This window comes from Meriones unguiculatus, chromosome 1, assembly GCF_030254825.1.
Source record: "Meriones unguiculatus strain TT.TT164.6M chromosome 1, Bangor_MerUng_6.1, whole genome shotgun sequence".
Lineage (NCBI taxonomy): Eukaryota > Metazoa > Chordata > Mammalia > Rodentia > Muridae > Meriones > Meriones unguiculatus.
This window is the reverse complement of record NC_083349.1, coordinates 175672600-175694891: the sequence shown is the minus strand read 5'-3', so window position 1 is coordinate 175694891 and position 22292 is coordinate 175672600. Positions and strand designations below refer to the sequence as shown.

At 37.8% G+C, this 22292-nt stretch overlaps 1 protein-coding gene across 1 annotated transcript; it reads right to left on the bottom strand.

The window, feature by feature from the left end:
* Positions 1-7117: 7117 nt before the first annotated feature.
* LOC110562669 (putative olfactory receptor 8G3) lies at positions 7118-8041 on the bottom strand. The gene has a single exon (XM_021659498.1). The coding sequence runs from the start codon at positions 8039-8041 to the stop codon at positions 7118-7120; it is 924 nt and encodes a 307-aa protein (XP_021515173.1).
* Positions 8042-22292: the final 14251 nt, after the last annotated feature.

The window sequence follows — 22292 nt, the reverse complement described above, 5'->3', positions numbered from 1 at the left end:
AAGCAGAAAGACACACACGGTATATACTCACTCATATAGACATATAACATACGATAAACCTACTAAAATCTGTACATTTCAAGAGGGAGGACCCTGACTAAGATGCTCAATCCCCATCCCAAAAGGCAAAGAGGATTGACACCAGAAGAAAAAGAAAACAGGAAACAAGTTAGGAACCTACCACAGAGGGCCTCTGAAAGGCTCTGCCCTGCAGACTATCAAAGCAGACACTGAGACTTATGGCCAACTGTTGGGCAGAGTGCATGGAATCTTATGTAAGAAATGGGAAATAGTAAGATCTGGAGAGGACAGGAACTCCACAAGGAGAGGAACGGAACCAGAAAATTTGAACACAGGGGTCTTCCCAGAGACTCATACTCCAACTAAGTACCAGGCATGGAGATAACCTAGAATCCTGCACGGATGTAGCCCATGGCAGTTTAGTGTCCAAGTGGATTACAAAGTAATGGGAAGAGGGACTGCCTCTGACATAATCTGATTGGCCTGCTCTTCGATCACCCTCCCCCCTGAGGGGGGAGCAGCCTTACCAGGCCACAGAAGATGACAATGCAGCCACTCCTGATTGACTAGGATCAGAAGGAAGGAGAGGAGGATCTCCCCTATCAGTAGACTTGGGGAGGGGCATGAGTGAAGAAGGGGGAGGGAGGGGAAGATTGGGAGGGGAGGAAGGAGGGGTGTATGGGGGGATACAAAGTGAATAAAGCGTAATTAATAAAAGTTAAAAAACAAAACAAAACAAACAAACAAAAAACAAAAGACTCACAATAAAACCACTTTCCCCAGAGTGTGCACCCTCTGTTTCTCCAGCTCTGTCAGAGTAATTTTGGAGTGCTGCTGTACCACAGATATGTCAGTCCTTATCAGTAGAGGCTGGGAGACTGTCGCAGAGGCTCTGAGAATGACTTCAAGCAGTCGCCAGCTCTGCTTCTGCCCTGAAACCTCAGACTCCTCATTCTGTCTGCACACAGACAGGAACTTGTTCTTCTGGGAACAGGTTTTGACAGCAGCCCAACCTATTAAGCTGATTCACAGGAGCAGAATGCAATTTCTAAAAATGACAACACAATAAGGACACTAGAAGATGATATTCATCAGTTGATTCAGCCAAGCTCTGTGGACACAAATGGCAAGACAACGCAGTGATTAAATAAAATACTTTGCTAAAGGAACTTGTATAATTCTGTCTGCATGACTTCTCAATGTCCTGCAGAGTGACTGAAGCATAATAGTACAAATGGTTAGATTAGAAAATGAAACAAGATTAAAGACTATTTTTTTCTAATACTGAAAAGAGAATGTTTCAGGTGGAACCAATAAAAGAAGATTACAACAACTTTGAACATTTTTGGTTTTTTATTTTTATGACATCATCACATATTTCACATGACCCCAGTACATAATTTGGGAAAATTTAAGTTTTTCAATATAAACTTTACATATAACAAAACACATAACTCATTGGTGAATAAAATGTCTGTATATAGATAGTCACAGCAAAGAATATTTCTGTCTTAATAGAAGCTTCTTCCCACATTTCTTTATCCTCCAGCAGTCTGATTATTTTCTGATGCTGAGAAATAAGCTCAGGTCCTTGCGTCTATAAAGGAAGTGTTTTCCCTCACAGACTGACATTACATCAGCTTTACTTCACATAAAGATTCTTTTACTTCCAGCTGTGTAAGCTCACCATGATTTTGTTGCTCTCTCTCCTTTTTCTTTGTTCTTTTTGTGACAAAGTTCTTTTATGTAACAGCCCTGGCCTGGTCACCTTTTATACCAGGCTGGCCTTGAACTCACAGAGATCTTCCTGACTCTTCCTTTTGAGCTCACCATGATTTCCATGACATTTATTTACATGGCTATATGCAACCGTGCTGGAGTTTCAGCTCTAACTTAACCATGCCTGGTGGTTATCACATTTAAAATTATTTAATTCTGTATGTAATTTGTATATATGTGCGTGTGTGTGTGTGTGTGTGTGTGTGTGTGTGTGTGTGAATGTATATATGCCAGTGCTTTCACATAGAGGTCAGAGGATAGTCTTTCCTATCTTGGTAACATTTTTATAGCAGAAATATGACATCATTTTTAACCCCTCCACCTATTATTACATATTTACTTATCCTTCTACATCACTGTGAAGGAAGCTGTGAAAATCTTTGTGTGATTTTTGTAAGTACCTATTTTAATTTGTTATTTGTGAAAACTGGAACACCACATGTTGTCACTTCCTTGACTTCATAGGAAGTGAAATTAGAATGGTGTTTCCCAGAGCCAAAGGTGTGTGATGAAATTAGATAAGAGCAAGAATTTTTGGAGTTTAGTTGTGGAGTAGGATGATTACATATAATAATGACTAAGCTAAAAGAAGACATTTTAAAAGGCTTTACCATAAATAGATAACAAATACTTGAGGCTGTAGAAATATTTAACTTTATTTAAACATTGCACAGTATATACATGTATAATGTCAAGTTGGTGGGGGCCATTTTGCTGAGCAACAACTAAACCTCATTAAGGTTGATAGCAACAGGAACCTAAGGAATGGGTAGTCCTCTGCAAAATCAATTGAATGGAGAAACACTCTAATGTGGTTGTGTAGAGTTGTGTAGTGATTGAGTATTGTAGCAAAACAAACTAACAAAGAAACAACAACTCAGACCAACAAGGTCATGGAAAAATACTTGAAATTCAAATAATGAACAAATTAAAAATTGGTTCACTAAAAAAATGGATCTAAAGAGACCATAGCTAGGAGTCAGAAAATGTTATGTTTTGTCTCCCTTACAGAATGGTTTCTAAGAATATATTATGTTAGAGTTTAAGAGTTCTCTTTTATCTGTGTAGCCCTGGCTGTTCACGAACTCAATTTGTAGATCAGGATGGCCTTAGACTCACAGTCTGTTTGCTTCTGTCTCTGGAACCCTGAGATTAACCCCATTGTAGAGGGGAGGAAAGACTGCAGGAGTTAGAGGAGATAGAAGACACCAGGAGAACATGACCCACAGAATCAACTAAGGAGAGCTCATACAGGCTCATAGAGACTTACGTGGCAAGCATGGGACCTGCATGCCTGCATGGTCTGTACCAGGTCCTCTGTGTCTATGTTATGGCTGTCAGCTTGATGCTTTTATGGAGCTCCTAACAGTGGGAGCAGTTGATCTCTGATTCTTTTGCTGCTCTTGGGTCTCTTTCCCTCTCCTTCTGGGTTTCCTTGTCAAGCCTGAATATGAGAGCATTTGCATCATCTTAATGTGTCTCATTTTGTCTTATTTAGCTGTCATCTCTTGGAGGCCATCTTTTTCCCCGAGGAGGAAGAGGAGGGAGAATGGATCTTGGGGAGAGGGAAGGCAGGATGGGGGCACTGGGAGGAGTAGAGAAAGGGAAAACTGTTGGGATATATTATATGAGAGAAGAAGCTATTTTTAATAATATATAAAATTTTCATAATGAGTTAAATGGTTAAATAGCTTTTCAAGGGCTAGAGAAATGGCTCATTGATTAAGATCATCCCTCTATTCTTTCAGAGGATCTGGGTTCAGTTCCCAGCATCCATATGGCAGCTCCCAGCTGTTAGTAACTTCAGGAAAAGGAAATTCAACACTCTCTTCTGATCTTCAAGAGTACCAGACATGCATGTCGTGGCACACATATGGCCACTCCCCCAAGATTAATAAAAATTAAATTAGTTATCTTAAGTACTTTTATAAGTGAGCACTTAAAGAAACTTTATCTTGAGAATTGACCAATCATAGTGACAGTTGATGGGTTCCAAATTGATAGCTGAGAAGTAGCAATAGAGTTAGAAGATTTCAAGCTGCATTTAAATAAGATTCAGGGTCATAGTGAAAATAATGGTGATCCTGCCTTGCTAAAAGATGGTCACTTCAGTCTCTCAGCTAAAGTCACACACGTGCCCTCCCCGTGGAGTCTACCCTGTCACACGTCTCCAGCTTGTCAAAGAGATGCACTGCGCCTAGTTTCCCTTCTTTCTCTCAGCCCTCTCACCCCTCTCTGCTCTCCCCTCTTTTTATCTTCACCCTTGTTTCCCTCCCCACTCCACCTCCTACTCAGTTCCTGGGGACAGTGTTTTAGAGCTACATGTCCTTTGCCCGTCTTCCTTTTCAACTATGATCATACTACAGTTTGTATGCTTAGGAGGCATACAAACATACAGCTCGTACCACAGATAAAGTAGGTTGTGCTATCTGACAAATAGTCAAAATAATTTTACTAACCTTCAATGGTTAGTTTTTTCAACTTAACTGTGCCTCTGGGTGTGTATATAGGACATTTCCACAGCTAATTTACATGAAGGATAGTAACTGAAGGGATAGAAAAGACCCGTTGTTGCAAAAGTGAGATGCAGCCAGTCCTGATGAGACTTGATAGGCTGGGGTCTGTTAGTAGGGGAGGAGGTCTTCCCTTTTCTGAGGACTAGGGGAGGAAGGTAGGGGGGTAAAAGGGAGAGAGTGTGGGGCCAGGATGAGAGGAGGGAGGAGACTGGGATTGGTATAGAAAATGAATAAATAAATAAATAAAATAAATTTAAAAAGTGAGACACATAATCCAAAAGTGGTGTTCTAGGTGCAAAACAACTGGACGAGAGAAAGGCAGTATGAAACTGTTATGCTTTTTTTGATTGTGTCTTTTGCTGCTGTTACCATCAGTGCATTTCAGATTTCATCTCATTAGAACTTTTGATGTAGCACCAGTGACTCTCCGGGGAGCTTCCAGGATCTCTGTGAATATTTTTTTTTGATTGGTTTTGTTTTTACAGCAAACAGATGGTGTTTGTTGAACTATATAGCTAGCTTATTAAATCTCCTCATGATAGTTACAAAATTCAACACTGAATAAAATATATCTATTCTGTATTATATTTCTGTATCACCATGACACATGAATAAAGATATTAAAAAAATTAATATTGTCCCTAGGTGTTCTTCATTGTTAATAAAAAGATATTAAGATCTAGTTACCCTTTTACTGGGAATTATCACAGAAAGACTCAGGATTAAACCTTTAACGTTTTTGTACATAATCAGTAAGATGGTCCCCATTATCTTTCAGATCTTGAAAAATTTTCCAAAGCTGAACTTCATAGAATTTAGTAATACAATAAATTGTCATAGAATGTTTAAACATTCATCTTGAAAGACAGTATCCATATTTCCAGAATTGGAAACAGTAATGGACTTAACATAGCAGGAAGCATTTTATGTCCTAGAGGCATAAATGGAACCATGTGGGCAAAGAGAACCATAATGCTTCAATTAATTTTTAGTGAAGCTAGATAACAAACATAAAATACTGCATGGAAAAGCAAAGGGAAAGGCAGAGGTATATAGATTCATGCAATCTCAGCACGTAACCATATCTGTAGCTCATATCTTAAAGTTATGATTAAGTTGCCAAAGTAAGATATAGAGTTCAAACTAGAAATTAAAGATAGTATTCAGCTCCGATTTGTGCTATCTTTGACTGCATATAATAAAGGACTTTAGTATTTACACTGTATGATGGGATTTTCATTATGGTTGAATACATTCCCTTGAATTCATATCATTTGGTAGAAAAAGACAGGCAAATGAATGGATTTGGAATTAAGTCTCTCATGTAATTTTAATATTTATTCTAATATATGCCTCACTATTAAAGATAACTCAAAAGATAGCAAATGATCTCAATGTTCATTGGAAGAAAAAATAATGAAAACGAGAGACAATGTTAGCAATCTTAAGATATGCACCAATATGCAACAGATTATTCAGACAATATAATAGTCACTAACAGGTTTAGAAGGTCATCTTTTCTTTGACTATTTTCGTTAACAATAATAATATTTCTATCTTTTTAGGCAACACTGAAGCAGTTCTTCTTAATACTATAGGTCAGGGAATTCAGACACATGCCAAGATAGAATTAAACAGAGCCAATACTTTCTCTTTGTTTCTGAATCTGACTGATGATGGTCTTAAGTACATGAATGTTACAACAAAAAGAGATGTTAACCACCGTCATGAAGGTGATGCATTTGCTGAAGGCTTGACTTTCCCTCAGTGAGCTGCGCCGGACTGGTTCTGACTGTGATCACATTGTCAGTTGTTAGGGTTGCCACAGTGTAGGTAATTATGTCGATTGCAATCACATCCAGAAGCAGTGGTACATTGAAATAGGAAATGGAGAATGAGACTAATAGGAAAGGGATAACAACAAAATAGGGAAGGAATAAAATCACAGGTTGTAGTCAATCACATCCGATTTATATAATGAGTCCTAAACATGCAATTCATATGAACGGATGCAAAAGCAGTATAGTTCTCCCAAATCAGAGAAAGCAGGGCTGATGGGACACTCGGCATCCTGACCCAAAAACTACAGCTCGTACCACAGAAATCATGATATTTGGATGAATCTAGAGTGAAGTATTTTGTTATTTTTTATTATACTAAAAGAAATAAAAATGAAAATATCTCGGGAGTTATTAAACATATAAATACAGTCAGATAGGATACTATGTATACTTAATTCATACAGAAGGGGTTTTCAATATGCATTATATATATTCACAATTACCCTAACCCAACATTTTGAGAAATATCATGGCCCAGTATCAAAACTGTACATGCTCAATCACATCTTATGTTCAAGACACTGGGCATTCATTTATTTTTCATTTGTAAATGATGAATAAACACGAAAACTTACCCTGAGAGGTACTGGGGTTATTATATAAAGTATCCATTTGAAGTTCTGGGGTAAATTATATTTCGCAAAATCTCAAAGACGAATGTAATGACTATCACCATTACCCTCCTCCTCATAATTGGCCTCAGCACTACTACTACCATCATTGGCACTGCTAATAAAAAATAGAACTAGTGTTTCTTAAGCCTCAAGAATTTTTATCTATATGCTATTTTTTTTGGACCTTGCAGCATAGGTTCAAAGGCAGTATACACGAGGAGAATTGTGGAAAATCGTTACAGAGAAACATCATTATTGCTATTCTAATATTTCACAAACCTCATACATAGGCTAAATAAATACTTGTTTTTAGTATGACAACACTCCATTTATAAATCTGCCATGATTACCTGGTAAGAATATTCTTTATGGCAGTTTTGACATCCTTGTTTCTCAGGCTGTAGATCAATGGGTTCAGCATGGGGACAACAGTAGTATAAAACACAGAAGACACTTTCCCTTGGTCCATCGAACTCACTGATGATGGCTGTAAGTACATGAATGCAGCAGAACCATAGAAGATAGCAACAGCGGAGATGTGGGAGCTGCAGGTGCTGAAGGCTTTGGACCTGCCCTCAGTGGAGCGGATACGCAGAATGCTGGCGATGATGAAGATGTAAGACATAAGGATGGTCAAAGCAGGTGTCAGGATATTTAATGCACTCAAGAAAAGAACCAGCAGCTCATTGATGTATATACTGGAGCATGATAGCTCCAAGAGTGGAAAAAGATCACAAAAATAATGGTTGATCACATTGGTCTTGCAAAAAACCAATTTTAACATAAAGCCTGTGTGAACCGATGATCCAATAATACCCAATATGTAGACTCCCACTGTAAGCCAGAAGCAGAGATGATGAGACATGGTTACATTGTAAAGTAAAGGGTTAGAGATGGCAACATAGCGGTCATATGCCATTGCAGCCAACATGTGACACTCTGCAATAGCAAAGACAAGAAAGCAGAAGAGCTGAGTTATGCATTCAGGGTAAGAGATGATGTTCTTTTCTGACACAAAATTCACCAGCATCTTTGGGGTAATGATGGTGGAATGGCAGAGGTCAATGAAGGACAGACTGCTGAGGAAGAAGTACATGGGGGTGTGCAGGTGGGAGCTGAGCAGGATCAGGATGATCATGCCCAGGTTGCCCAGCACTGTAAGCAGGTAGATTGCAAGGAAGATGAGGAATAGGGGCAGCTGCAGCTCTGGTTTGCTTGAGAGTCCAGCCAAGATAAACTCGATTACCACGGAATGATTTGCAGACCCCATTATCTTCTCATTATATTGTCTGAAGGCTCTAAGTTTAAAGCAGAGAAATGAGTATATTTTTTGGCATCATCTATATTTTTTCTCTCTCCTTCTCTGCCTCTGTATCTTCTCTCTCTCTCTCTCTGTCTCTCTCTCTCTGTCTCTCTCTCTCGGTGTGTGTGTGTGTGTGTGTGTGTGGTGTGTGTGTGTGTGTGTGTGTGTGAGTATGTTTAGGAGAGACAGAAACTTAAAGATTTCTGTGGAGATCATCATCTCTCATCAAGGCAGACAAGCAAAACAAAAACAACTGGTTCTTCTGTTTCCTTGGGACAGCAGATGACTGCATGATCAAAGGAAGAACAAAAGACATCTAGGATTTTGGTATTAACACTGACAATAACCTTTTAGAATGAATACAAAATCTGTCCTTTAAATTCAGTTTAAAACAAAGTGTTTTATTTTTTCTTCCTCTCTCAAATTCTCTATAATATATGTTGTCATACATATTACTGTTTATAACACATAGTAATTAATTTTATCATACTTAGAATCAACAGGGTAAACAAATGTTTTCTTCCCTATCAATTTGAAGCTGGATTCACAGAACTGTTTTCTTGCTGTAATTCTGACTCTAGTGGATCTACTGGCTGACTGATCAATATAGTTGTTTCCATTTTGAAACTGTTGCTCTGAGAATCTGACACAGGCACACAGTCCTACCAGCCTGCAAGGCAGAGCTCAATTCCTCACAGAAGCTGTGCTTGTGTTTCTACAGCAGCGTGATTGTGCTTTCTTGTTCTAACTTGGATAATTCCTGGGGAGAAATACAATAGTATAAGTTTAGTCACATAATTCACCACTGTGGTAAAGGAGCAATGGACCAAGAATGACTTCATTATTGAATTGGTAGATCTCAGAATAGTACTTCTATGAGAAGCGTTTTGTAAGACCAATACAAGATGCATTCATTCCTCTCTGGTCATATTCTGTGATCACTGAGTTTATATGTACCCTCTAATATATTTATGGATGGTGGCTCATGTATTATCAGAACACTTGCAAAATGCAGTTGGAAATATTTTTCAACTCACTACACCTAATGGTGTGATGTAAGTTTTCAAAATGACCAACTCACATTTACTTTATATTTGAAAACCAAACATGTACATTCTAGAACACAGAAAAATCACAGTCTTAACATTCAAGCAATATCTGTATTACTATTTTCAGACCAAAGTGAGATGCTTTGAAAGGTTGTGGAAACCAGATAATTTCAGAAGTTAAAAAAAAAAAAAACTCTTATTGGTTGAGGAATGTCTAAAATAATAGAGAGTAATTCATCAATATGGCAAAAACTCACATATCACATGACATGTATATCTAAATATTTAACTTATCAGTCTATTTAAAAAGTATTACTCTCATCCCCTCCTCCTGATGGAAGAGCAGCCTTGTCAGGACACAGAGGAAGACAATGCAGCCAGTCCTGATGAGACCTGAAAAGCTAGGGTCAGATGGAAGGGGAGGAGGACCTCCCCTATCAGTGGACTTGGGGAGGGGCATGGAAGGACATGGAAGGACGTGGAAGGGCATGGAGGGAGGGGGTGGGATTTGGGGGGTAATGAGGGAGGGGGACTATAGAGGGTATACAAAATGAATAAACTATAATTACTATAAAAATAAAATTTAATTTAAAAAAAGCTAAAAAAGAAAAAGAAAAAAATATTGGTCTCACTCTATGTTTCCACAGGCTTACGGTAAAATGAATGTCCTAAAGTCATGGAGAATATGTTGCTTCTGAACCAGAAAGGATATTGCAACAGTCAGACATACTTTGATTTCCTTAAAGTCAGCAATATCAGAGTGTTTTTTTCCCTATGTAATTATTGTTTTTTTTTAAGTTATTGCTCAAGGGTGCAGTACTAGTTGTATTAAGTCCCATTAAAGACTCATTCCAGTTCCAGTGTTTTGTGACTTGAAAATGCTAATGTCATTAGATTAGTCTAAATGAAAATACTATTTTCTGTATGACCACAATAAAAGTTATTCCATTCTTCAATGCACCTGGAAATCAGAAATTCACATACCTGGGGCATAATATTAAATTAATTGGCACACAGTTTCTGGATCACAGTATGAACTTATTGCGTGCTCATGATGTGTACATTAAACTATATTGTGTTTTTCTCTGGGTAGTCCTGCATGAATTGGTCAGCAGCTTTCCTACTGCTCTACATTGTAGATCTGAAGAGTGCTTGGCATATTGCCTTGTATGTTGCAAGTGTCAAAACATGTGCTCAATAAAGTTGTTTACAGAAACTTAACACTGAGTTAAAACAAACCTATAAGAATGGATCACTAGCTTTACATTGATAGAGTTAAAAATGAGTGAACGATAACATGTCTGGCATGAGTCTATACTGCAGAATACATGAGGGAAAAAAGACTTTTCATGAGATGCTATGGTCTCCAAAATAAGCATGAGTATGGAAGGATAAACAGCCGTGCGCATCTGAGTGGACTAGGAAGGATGCTGGAGCAGAAGATTGTAAGGTTTTAAGGGACAAGGGTGGGAGTTCATACTTACCCCTTCTCCCCAGCAAGTTCAGTGTTGGAGGTTTTTATTCTCCATTTCACTGGATAGAAAATGGAGCTTGATAATGCAAGCAGGGCATAGCTTCAAGGAATTTTGAGTCTCTGATCTTGCTCTCTGATTAAGCTGTTGCCTCAGGCACACGTTCCTCTGCAAAGTTTGGTTGACATGACACTTCCCTACGTTAGAGATCATCACAACCTCATTAAAAACAAAAAAAAGTAATAATGACCTCTCAGAAGAATCCTATCCCACGGGTATCAGTTGTGAAGAAAACTATCAACAATTAGAAATCCCCTTTTCCCCACCAGTGGAAAGAAGTTAATATCTCTGAGTAACTGTGGTATCACTGTAGGTGACATTTTGGTTGAATGTGATATGGCTTTTGTGTGTGTGTGTATGCGTGTATCAAAATGATGGTATTTGTCTGTGTGTGTGTGTGTATGTGTGTATCAAAATGATGGTATCTAACGTTCCTCCTAATGACAACAAAAAGTTCCTGAGAATGCTAACTTCACGTGTAGAAAACAATATGGTTGTATCAGAGAAATGAAATATCCTGCACAAGAATATTACCCACCTTCAGCACAGTGCTTGGTGACAACATATATTTACTCTGTGAAATGGTCTAAGATTATTAATATTTTGAAGAGTAATTTTGTAATTGTACTTGATAATTCCTGTATATGTATATGTATCACGTAACAGACATCTTTATGTGGAATGCTGTGCATGTATGGGTATGATTGTGCTATAATAAAAGGAATATAAAGTAAAGAAGTCGTTAGTACATGGAAAATTCCAGTTTTCAAAGAAGGGAATAGTCTCTCTGTTATAGAGTTTTGTGGATGTGCATAATCATGACATATTTGAAGACCAGGTGATAAAAGAGTGGTATAGTTCCCAGGTTGCTAAAGAAGACAGCTGGATTACAGTTGCAAGGCAAACAGGTTGAAATGTGAATATTGGAGGAGGAGGAAGGAGTCCAATGCTGTACCTCTGGACACAGAATAACAGGGAAGGAAAAGCACATTGTTTCTTGAAGATGCCCATGCTTGTCTCTTTCATGAAAGTTTCCTCAAATAAACTGACAGGATTTATTTATATTTTTATTTAGTAACAATTATTGCAAGGAGACAGGAATTTTTTATAGTTGAGAGAAAAATTTAAAGTTAAGATAAATTTTTTATTATTTAAAACAATTTATAACCATAAATGCATTTAGATCATATTCTTCCCTTTCCTCAAACCCTTCCAGATTCTCTCCTCCTCACCAACTACACAACCTTAAGGTCTTTCTCAAAAAAACAAAACCCAACCCCCCAAAATCGAGAAAACAAATGAAACCATGCCCCACCCCCCAAATAAATCAAAACACCAAACTGTAACCAAATAAAAACACATAAAAACAGAAAACCTTTTTCAGCCTATTTGTCATTTATGTACAGGAGGGTTATTGAGTTTTGTTTTTTCTTTTTTTTGAGTTAATTTTGTATCCAGCCACTTTGTTGAAGTTGTTTGTCAGCTGTAGGAGGTATCTGCTAGAATTTTGGAGGTCGCTTACATATACTATCATGTAACCTGCAAATAGGGATATTTTGACTTCTTCCTTTCTGGTTTGTATCCCCCTGATCTTGTTTAGTTGTCTTAATTGATCTAGCTGGAACTTCAAGTACTATATTGAAGAGATATGGAGACAGTGAGCAGCCTTATCCTGTCCCTGAATTTAGTAGAATTGTTTTGAGTTTGTCTCCATTTAATTTGATGGCTTTATTTAATTTAATTTAACTTAATTGGCTTTCTGTATATAACTTTTATTATGTTTAGGTATGGACCTTGTATCCCTGATCTCTTCAAGAGTTCTTTCATGAAAGGGTGTAGGATTTTGTCAAAGGTTTTTTCAGCATCTAATAGGATGATCATGTGTGTTTTTTTTCTTTCAGTTTGTTTATATGGTAATTATATTGATGGATTTTCATATGTTAAATGATCCTTGCATCCCTGGGATGAATCCTACTTGATCATGGTGGATGATATTTTTAATGTGTTTTTGGATTTGGTTTGAGAGTATTTTAATTTTAATTAATTTTTAATATATTTTTTATTTATTACAGTTTATTCACTTTGTATCCCAGCTGTAGCCCCACCCCCCCATCCCTCCTCCTTCCCTCCCTAATCTACTCCCATTCCTTTTCCCCAGTCCACAGATAGTGGAGGACCTCCTCTCCTTTCTTCTGACCATAGCCTATCAAGTCTCATCAGGATGGTCTTTCATAGCCTTCCTCTGTGGCTTGCTCCCCCCTCAGGGAGAGGTGATCAAAGAGCCAGCCACTGAGTTCATGTCAGAGACAGCCCCTGTTCCCTTTACTGGGGAACTCACTTGGAGACTGAGCTGCCATGGGCTACCTCTGTGCAGGGGGTCTAGGTTATCTCCATGAATGGTCCTTGGTTGGAATATCAGTCTCAGAAAAGACCCCTAGGCCCTGATTTTTTGGTTCTATTGTTCTCTTTGTGTAGTTCCTGTCCCCTCCAGGTCTTTCTATCTCCCCCTTCTTTCATAAGATTCCCTGCACTCTGCCCAAAGTTTGGCTATGAGTCTCAGCACCCACTGTAAAATCCTGCTGGGTAGAGTCTTTCAGAGGCCCTCTGTGGTAGTCTCCTGTCTTTTTCTTTGTCTTCACCTTTTTCAGATGTCTATCCTGTTTGGCTTTCTGAATGAAGATTGAGCATCTTACCCAGGGTCCTCCTTCTTGATTAGCTTCTTCAGCTGTACAGATTTTAGTATGATTATCCTACATTATATGTCTAATATCCACTTATAAGTGAGTATATACCATGCGTGTCTTTCTGCTTCTGGGATATCTCACTCAGGATGATCGTTTTTAGTTCCATCCATTTGCCTGCAAATTTCATAATTTCCTTATATATAATTGCTTAGTAGTATTCCATTGTGTAAATATACCACATTTTATTCACCCATTCTTCTGCTGAGTGACATCTAGGTTGTTTCCAATTGCTGGCGATTACAGATAGAGCAGCAATGAGCATAGCTGAGCAACTATTCCATGAATGTCCCAAACTATTATAGCTGGATATTGAGGTAAATTGGTTCCCATCTTCTTGGGGAACTACCACACTGATTTCCATAAAAGCTGTACAAGTTTACACTTTTTCCAACAATGGATGAGTGTTTCTCTTACTCCACATTCTTGCCAGCATAGGTTATCACTTGTTTTGTTGATCATAGACATTCTGATAGGTATAAGATGGAATCTCAAAATAGTTTTGATGTATATTTCCCTGATAGCTAAGGCTGCTGAACATTTCTTTAAGTGTTTCCCAGCCATTTGAGCTTCCTCTATTGGAAATTTCCTCTTTAGATTTGTACCCCATTGAAAAATTAGATTACTTGTTTTTGATAACTACTTCTTGAGTTTTTTATATATTTTGGTTATTAGTCCTCTTTTGGATGTGGAGTTATTAAAAATCTTTTCCCATTCTGCAGGGTGTCACTTTGTCTGAGTAATTGTGTCCTGTGCCTTATAGAAGCTTTTCAGTTTCATGAGGTCCCATTTATTGATTGTTAGTCTTAGTACCTGTGCTAATGATATTCTGTTCAGAAACTCTTCCTGTGCCAATGAGTTCAAGGTTATTCCTCACTTTCTCATCCACCATCTTCTTCTGAGGTCTTTGATCATTTGAAGTTGAGTTGTGTGCAGGATATTAAGTATGGCTCTCTTAGGATTCTTAACATGCAGCCATCCAATTTGACTGGCACCATTTGTTGAAGATGCTATCTTTTTTCCAGTTTGTGTTTCTTGCCTCTTTATTAAAAACCAGGTGTCTGTAGATGTATGAACTTATTTCTTCAATTCAGTTTCATTGGTTAACTTGTCTATTTTTGTGCTAATACTATGCTGCTTTTATTACTATAGAACAACCTGTAATACAACTTCAAGTCAGGGATGGTGATCCCTCCAGCAATTCTTTTATTATTCAGGATTATAGATATGGTTTTAGATATCCTATTTTGTTATAAACTTTGTTGTTTGACAGTTCCATATGGATATAAAATTTTATCCCCCACCCTTTCTAATCCTGCTCCTCATGTATTACTGCCCTTACCATCTACAAATTCCGTTTGCACATTCAGTTTTGTGCTGGTTCTCTTCCCATCCCCCACCTCCCCTCTCTGTGTTTTGAGACTCATTGAGTTTAACCAGGATCATCTGTGTGACCATGACTTTAAATCTTCTCATTACAGACTGGTAGGCTCTTTGGTGGGCATATGACTAAATCCGATTATTGATTTTTCCTATTATCCATCAGCATACATTACTGCAGTGTGGAGACATAGGGCTGTATAATGTTCTTCCTTTCTGGCCCTGTTTCATGATCCGTGGTTGGCTAATTTTTTTTTAAATTTTTTTTATTGATTCTGTGTGAGTTTCACATCATGTACCCCGGTCCCACTCATCTCATCTCCTTGTATCCACCCTTTGCTCTTGCAAACTTCCGAAAAAATAAAAAATAAAAAACACACAAGCAAGCAAACAAAAGAATAAAAAGCATAGAAAACACCTCATTGTGGGAGCTGTAGTGAGTCACAGTGTGTTCCACAATATACCCCTCTGTCCACACATCTTTACTTGTGAATGTTCTTTGCAATGGGTCATTGGTCTGGTTCGAGGTCTCTGGTTTCTGTACTGCCATCAATATTCGATCCTCACCACGACTCCTCATGGTTGACTCCTGATAGGCCCAATCTTGTGTAGTTCCACTGAAGGCAGTCATGTGTCCCATGAGGTCATGATATCATTGTCTGTGTCATGCCCCAGAAGAAGGAATTGTATAGCCTTCCTCTGATTTTCCTGGCTCTTAATGTGTATACTACTGCCGCCTTTCCTGCAGCTTCAGAAGGAGTGGTGTGAAATGTCTTGTTTAGGGCAGAAGGCTCAATTCTTACTTGGTATTAGTACCTTGAACTGTCATGTGTCTCTGTTTTTAATGTTGTCCATTATAAAGAAAGGTTTCTTTGATTAAGACTAGGAGTTACATTTGCCTTTGAATATAAATATCAGTATTTAGAAAGCAGTTTTGAGTCATGATATTTTAGCTAAACGGTAGTCAGCTTGCCCGTCAGGTTTAAGAACTCCTCAGTTAAACACTTTAACCGGGTTTATGGTACGAGGCATGAATTTGCTTTTGTGAAATAAACTTCAAATCCAAATAGAAAGTAGTTAATCACGGTCATACTAGTGGTGCCACTATTCACCAGTGGGAGTATCTTGCCTGGCACTTTGCCCTTGTGGATCCTAACATTCACAGCTAAGTAAGGTTATTATTGCCCTTCCTCCCTCCCAAGCCAAGCACCCTGTATATTATTTTCTGGCACTTTGAAAGGCAGCCAGCATGTAAGAAGCATCCAGATCAGTACCATATTGATTTTTTTTTTTACACCTGGAAGCCAAAATACATGTTTTCTTCAATAATCAGTTATTACTAACTAGTTGGGTTGGCAAGGAGAATAATGGCATGAGCCTGAATTATTTTCTGATTCTCTGGGGTCTCTATGGTTAACAAGTCATAAAGAGAAATCTCACATCTGGTATTGGGGTTTTGTTTAGTAATTAGACATTTCAGGTGCAGCATTATCCAGACATGCAAGAAATCTCTCTTCTAATTTTTCCCCTTTTAACACACACATACACACACACACATACACACACACACACACACACACACACAAACACAAGGTTTTTAAAGTAGTGAGTTTCTGTGGTGATTTGAGTGAGAAATACTGCCAACTGGTGATTGCATATGAACATTTGGTCCCCAGTCACTGGCACTATTAATGCAGGTTGTGGAACCTTTAGCAGGTGGATCCTTGCTGGAAGAAGGAAGTACATTAATAGTAGTTGGCTTTGAGAGCTTACAGTCTTTACCTGTTTTATTCACTCTCTGTGCTTCATGTTTGTAGTTGAATAAGTAAACTCTTAGCTTCTTGACCCTTCATTATGCTTTAGCTTGTTGCCATGCATTCTGCCATGATGGACTCCTATTTTTCTGGAACTCCAAGCCATTGCAAACACTTTCCTCTGGAACTTGCTTTTAGTAACAACCTTCTTCTTCTTCTTCTTCTTCTTCTTCTTCTTCTTCTTCTTCTTCTTCTTCTTCTTCTTCTTCTTCTTCTAACTTTTCCTAGCTACTCCACATCTTTCTACAATGTTTCTCAAAAATTTCACTCCCTAATTATCCCCTCTGTTTTATATCACCCATCGTTGTAACGTCCCTCCTTCTTTACGCCATCTTTTAGTCCAAAGACTCATTTCTAGTTTATTTATTTATTTAGGTGCTCCGAGTTATGATTTGAAGCCACGATTCAAATATGAAAAAGAACACATATTGCATATCTTTCTGAACCTGGGTGATCTTTATCAATGTAAGTATTAAAAGTTTTATTCATTTATCTAAAAATTTCATTTGTCTGAAGAGCTAAATAATATGTTATTGCATATAGTAGAACCACATTTCCACTATCGGTTAATCAGCTGATGTGCATACAGGTTAACTCCATTTCCTATCTATTGTGAATAGCATTAGGGAGCATGGGTTAAAAAGTATATGTAATAGGACACAGAGTCCTTTGAGTATATGTCCTCATGATCTTATTAAAGATAATCTAGAAATTCAGTGCAACCCCAATAAAAGTTTGAGGTCATTCTTGGCAGACATAGAAAAAAAAGTCTTAAAATTTACATGGAATCACAAAAACTCAAGAACAGACTAAACAATTCTAATAAAAATTATACTGTGGTAGACATACCAATATCAAATTATACTAAAGAGCCATAGCAATGAAAAGGGTGTGGTGCTTACATAGAAACAGAAACGTAGATCAATTATAGCATACAGAACTAAATCCGCAGAAGTACATTCACTCAAGTTTTTACAAAGATGTCAAATACAAATAGCGTTTTCAGCTAATCATGCTAGGAAAACTGGATATTAAGACAAGGAAGAATAAAATAGATCCATATCCCTCTCCCTATATAAATGGATCAAAACTAGATACTTTGAAACTCCTAAAGGAAAAAGTATGGAAGTAAATATAGGTACAGGACTTTTCTAGAATAAAAAATAAGACCAATGATTGACAGATAAGATCCCATGAAATTAGAAAGCTGTAAATTAGAAATCAAAAAAAAACTGTAATTGCATTAAGCATCAGCCAACAGAAGAGAAATATATCTTTTTGAGCTGTGCCTGTGAAAGAGGATTATGATCTAGATTATACAAAGAACTAAAATAAACATCATCCTGAAAACAAACAAGCAAATTAAAAATGGTCTACAGAACTGAACCAAAAGATCTCAAAAGAGAAAATTAAAACGGGGAAAATATTTTAAAACGTGTTCAACATCCAAAACCATCAGAAAAATGCCAATTCAAAAATCGCTTTAACATGTCTGATTGCATGCGGGTTGATGCCCCAGCTCCCGCCTCTGAGAAAAAGGTATCGGACTGGTCTGATGCTCTTTGGGTGGATGACACCTAAATGAACATTGGTACAAAGTCCCAATTTATTTCTAATATCAGAGATCAGACCTCTACTCTTGCCTGATGCATCTAAAACAAAAAGGGGGAACTGTAGAGAGCTGCGGAATGCTATGCCTTAAAGATGGAGCTGGTTTCCGCCTTCCACCTTCCTGATGGTGAGTGCTCTCTGTCACGAACAATTGCACATTTGGCTAAGGCTGAAGATCTGGCTTGCTTCCATGTATGTGGACCTATCTGCATTGCCCCCGTGGCACGCCTGGGTTGGCTACCCAGAGGCTATTTAAGCTGTGGGCTGGCTTTTTTCCCCGGGGTCCGAGGATTGTTCAATGTTCCTGAATAAACTGCATTGAAAAAAAAAAAAAACAAAAAAAAAAAACAAAAATCGCTTTAAGCTGTCATCTTGCCCCACTCAAAATCATGAAGTTTGGGAGAACAATTGACAGCAGAGGATGTCAAGGATGAAGGAAAGGGGACTTTTGTACACTGGTTATTTGAGAGTGGATTTTTTCAACCACTATGTAAATCTGTGTGTCGGGTCCTTAAGAAGCATGGGATTGACCCGCAATACCATTGACCCAGCTATACCATTCTCGAGCATATGTGCAATCTGAATCCAAGGAGAGCTAGAACTCATTTTTTTTTTAGGTGTTGTCTCTGGTAAATCTATCAAGCTGCAGTAGATGGATCCATACCCATGCATATGTAGACCTCACAAATTTAACTCAACGCAGAATAAGAAAAATTTAAAGGAGGCATGAAGTTTGGGAGAGGTGGTGGGGATAGAGGATAGATTTAAGAGGAGTAAGGGCTGAATATGATAAAATATATTGTATGCATCTACAAATTTTTAAAAGAATTAATAAAAATATTTTATTAAAATTAAATGACAATAAGTGCTGTTGAGGATATAAAAAAGAGAAACACTTATTTACTGCTGGTTGGAATGTGACATGGTTCAGCCACTCTGGAAATTAATGTGAGAGTTTTTATAAAGGTAGAAATAGAAATAGAAATTCACCTAATCCGGGGTAGAAATTCTTGACATATGCATTGTATTTTTAATGTTTGTTTTAATTTTAACTTACTTTCATGTTATATAATATGAAGTTAAGATTTTTTAAAATGTATTCTTTAATGATTTTATACATGTATGTAATACGCCCTGATTACTCTTATCTATACTTCCTTTCCCTTTCTTAAACACCTATTAACTGCACTTTTCTGTACTTCTTACAAGCCTCCTTTCCATGATTATGCCATTTTGTTTTATTTTGAGAACAACTGAGTTTAAGCAGAGATACCTAGATGACCCTGGGTAGTAATTACCCTTAATGAAACTTTGTAAAAGCTTTGAAGCTTCCAGGATCAGAAACAACACAGTTACTAACTATGAGATGGAAGTAGGTCTAGATAATGAGAAAACACGTTCTTGGGAGATTCTTTTTTTTTTTAATATAAGTTTTATTTATTACAATTTATTCAATTTGTATTCCAGCTGTAGCCCCACCCTCATCCCCCCCCAATCCCGCCCTTCCTCCCTCCCTAATCTCCTCCCAGTCCACAGACAGTGGAGGACCTCCTCCCCTTCCATCTGACCATAGCCTACCAGGTCTCATCAGGACTATCTTTCATAGTCTTCCTCTGTGGCTTGGTAAGGCTGCTCCCCCCTCAGGGGGTGGTGATCAAAGAGCCAGCCACTGAGTTGATGTCAGAGAAAGCCCCTGTTCCCTTTACTGGGGAACTCACTTGGAGACTGAGCTGCCATGGGCTACCTCTGTGAAGGGGGTCTAGGTTATCTCCATGAATGGTCCTTGATTGGAGTATCAGTCTCAGAAAAGACCCCTGGGCTCTGATTTTTTGGTTCTGTTGTTCTCTTTGTGGAGCTCCAGACCCTTCCAGGTATTTCTCCCCCTCTGTCCATAAGATTCCCTGCACCCTGTTGAAAGATTGGCTATGAGTCTCAGCTTCTGCTTTAATACCCTGCTGGGTAGAGCCTTTCAGAGGCCCTCTGTGGTAGGCTCCTGTCTTGTTCCTTGTTTTCACCTTCTTCAGATGTCTATCCTGTTTGCCTTTCTGAATGAAGATTGAGCATCTTACCCAGGGTCCTCCTTGATTAGCTTCTTTAGGTGTACAGATTTTAGTATGGTTATCCTATATTATATGTCTAATATTCACTTATAAGTGAGTATATACCATGTGTGTCTTTCTGCTTTTGGGATAGCTCGCTCAGGATGATCTTTTCTAGTTCCCACCATTTGCCTGAAATTTTCATGATTTCTTTATTTTTAATTGCTGAGTAGTATTCCATTGTGTAAATGTACCACAATTTCTGTATCCATTCCTCAGTTGAGGGACATCTGGGTTATTTCCAGGTTCTGGATATTATGCTATAAGCTGCTATGAACATGTTTGAGCAAATGTCCTTGTTGTATATTTGAGGATCTTTTGGATATATGCCTAGAAGTGGTATGGCTGGATCTTGAGGAATCATTATTCCTAATTGTCTGAGAAAGCACCAGATTGATTTCCAGAGTGGTTGTATACGTTTACATTCCCACCAGCAATGGAGGACGGTTCACCTTTCTCCACATCCTCTCCAGCATGTGTTGTCACTTGAGCTCATTGGCACAAGTGACAACTTCCTGAACAGAACACTAACAGCACAGGCTCTAAGATCAACAATCAATAAATGGGACCTCATGAAACGGAAAAGTTTCTATAAAGCAAAAGACATGGTCCTCAAAACAAAACAACAGCCTATAGACTGGGAAAGGATCTTCACCAATCCTATATCCAACAAAGTACTAATATCCAGATTACATAAAGAACTCAAGAAGTTAAACAGCAACAAATCAAGTAATCCAATTAAAAAATGGGATACTGAGCTAAACTGAGAATTCTCAATAGAGATATATCCAATGGAAGAGAAAGGCTTAAAAAAAATGCTCAACATCCTTAGTCACCATGCAAGTGCAAATCAAAACGACCCTGAGATTTCACCTTACCTTTTACAATGGCTAAGATCTTGGGAGATTATTTAAGAGGAGACAAGAAAGATTATGCAGATGCTGCTACCTACATGAGGGAATCTGATTATTCTTAAAGGCCGCTTAGATCTACTGAGATGGCCTGATAGGCACAGTTACCTTTCAGAAATATAAAATCAGTTTTATTGATTGCAGTTTCAAGAAGAAGAAATGAGAATTTAACTGGGTAAGGGAAATAATGAGAATTTATTTTTGAAGTTTCTTCTCTGACCCTAATTCTTATTTTTTTTTTGATGATAGATAGTCTTTTTTTTAAATTTGAGAATATTTAATAATTCTAGCCAATACGACATTAGTCAGAAAACACTTTTTACAAGTTCTTATTTCTAAATATTTTATGTGTTTGCAACAGTAAAACCAAGCACTTCTGAACCTTCCTGGTCAGTCATGTGCTGGAGACATACAAATATTACAAATATCTGAATATATGAATTCTTATTCCTACTTCCATCTGCTTTAGGGGCATGTGTACATGTGTGTATTCCTGTTTAGTGATGAGTGTCTCATCCAATGTAGCTCTCTTTTTGGGGGGGAGGGTGGGTAGGAGCTATGTTACCATTCATAATATCACTCTATGTTCTTTAATACAGTTATACACACTTAGCAAAAATTAAGCATTTTATTTTGTGTATTTTACTTTTTAATACATTTTTTTGGAGAATGCAATGCTAGAAATCTTTAGAAATGTATTTCATTAAAAAGACTAATTACATAGAATATTGAGACTATCAAGAATGCTGAACAAACATATTTACTCTCTTCATTAAGATAAATGTGTCTTGCATAAAAGTAATGTTGCTAAACATACATAAAACAGAACAATTCACAAGAAGGATTCTGAGAGTTTTACAAACTACCTACTGTGATGTATGCTATGATAAGCAGATGGGTTCTCTGCATCCCAGAGAGACGTTGTCCTTCATATGTGCCACTGGTCAAAACTGGTCCTGCTCTTGGCGATTTAAAAATAAGCAGGGCTAGCAGTAATGTTATATCATGTGGCCATACACAGCCCACTGAACTCTTTGCCAGCCCTCAAAACTTGAATTTTAGTAAAGAAAAATCACTATTT

Bases quoted from the DNA above. Each gene is read 5' to 3' on its own strand.
- LOC110562669 (XM_021659498.1), bottom strand. From the start codon at position 8,041: ATGGGGTCTGCAAATCATTCCGTGGTAATCGAGTTTATCTTGGCTGGA.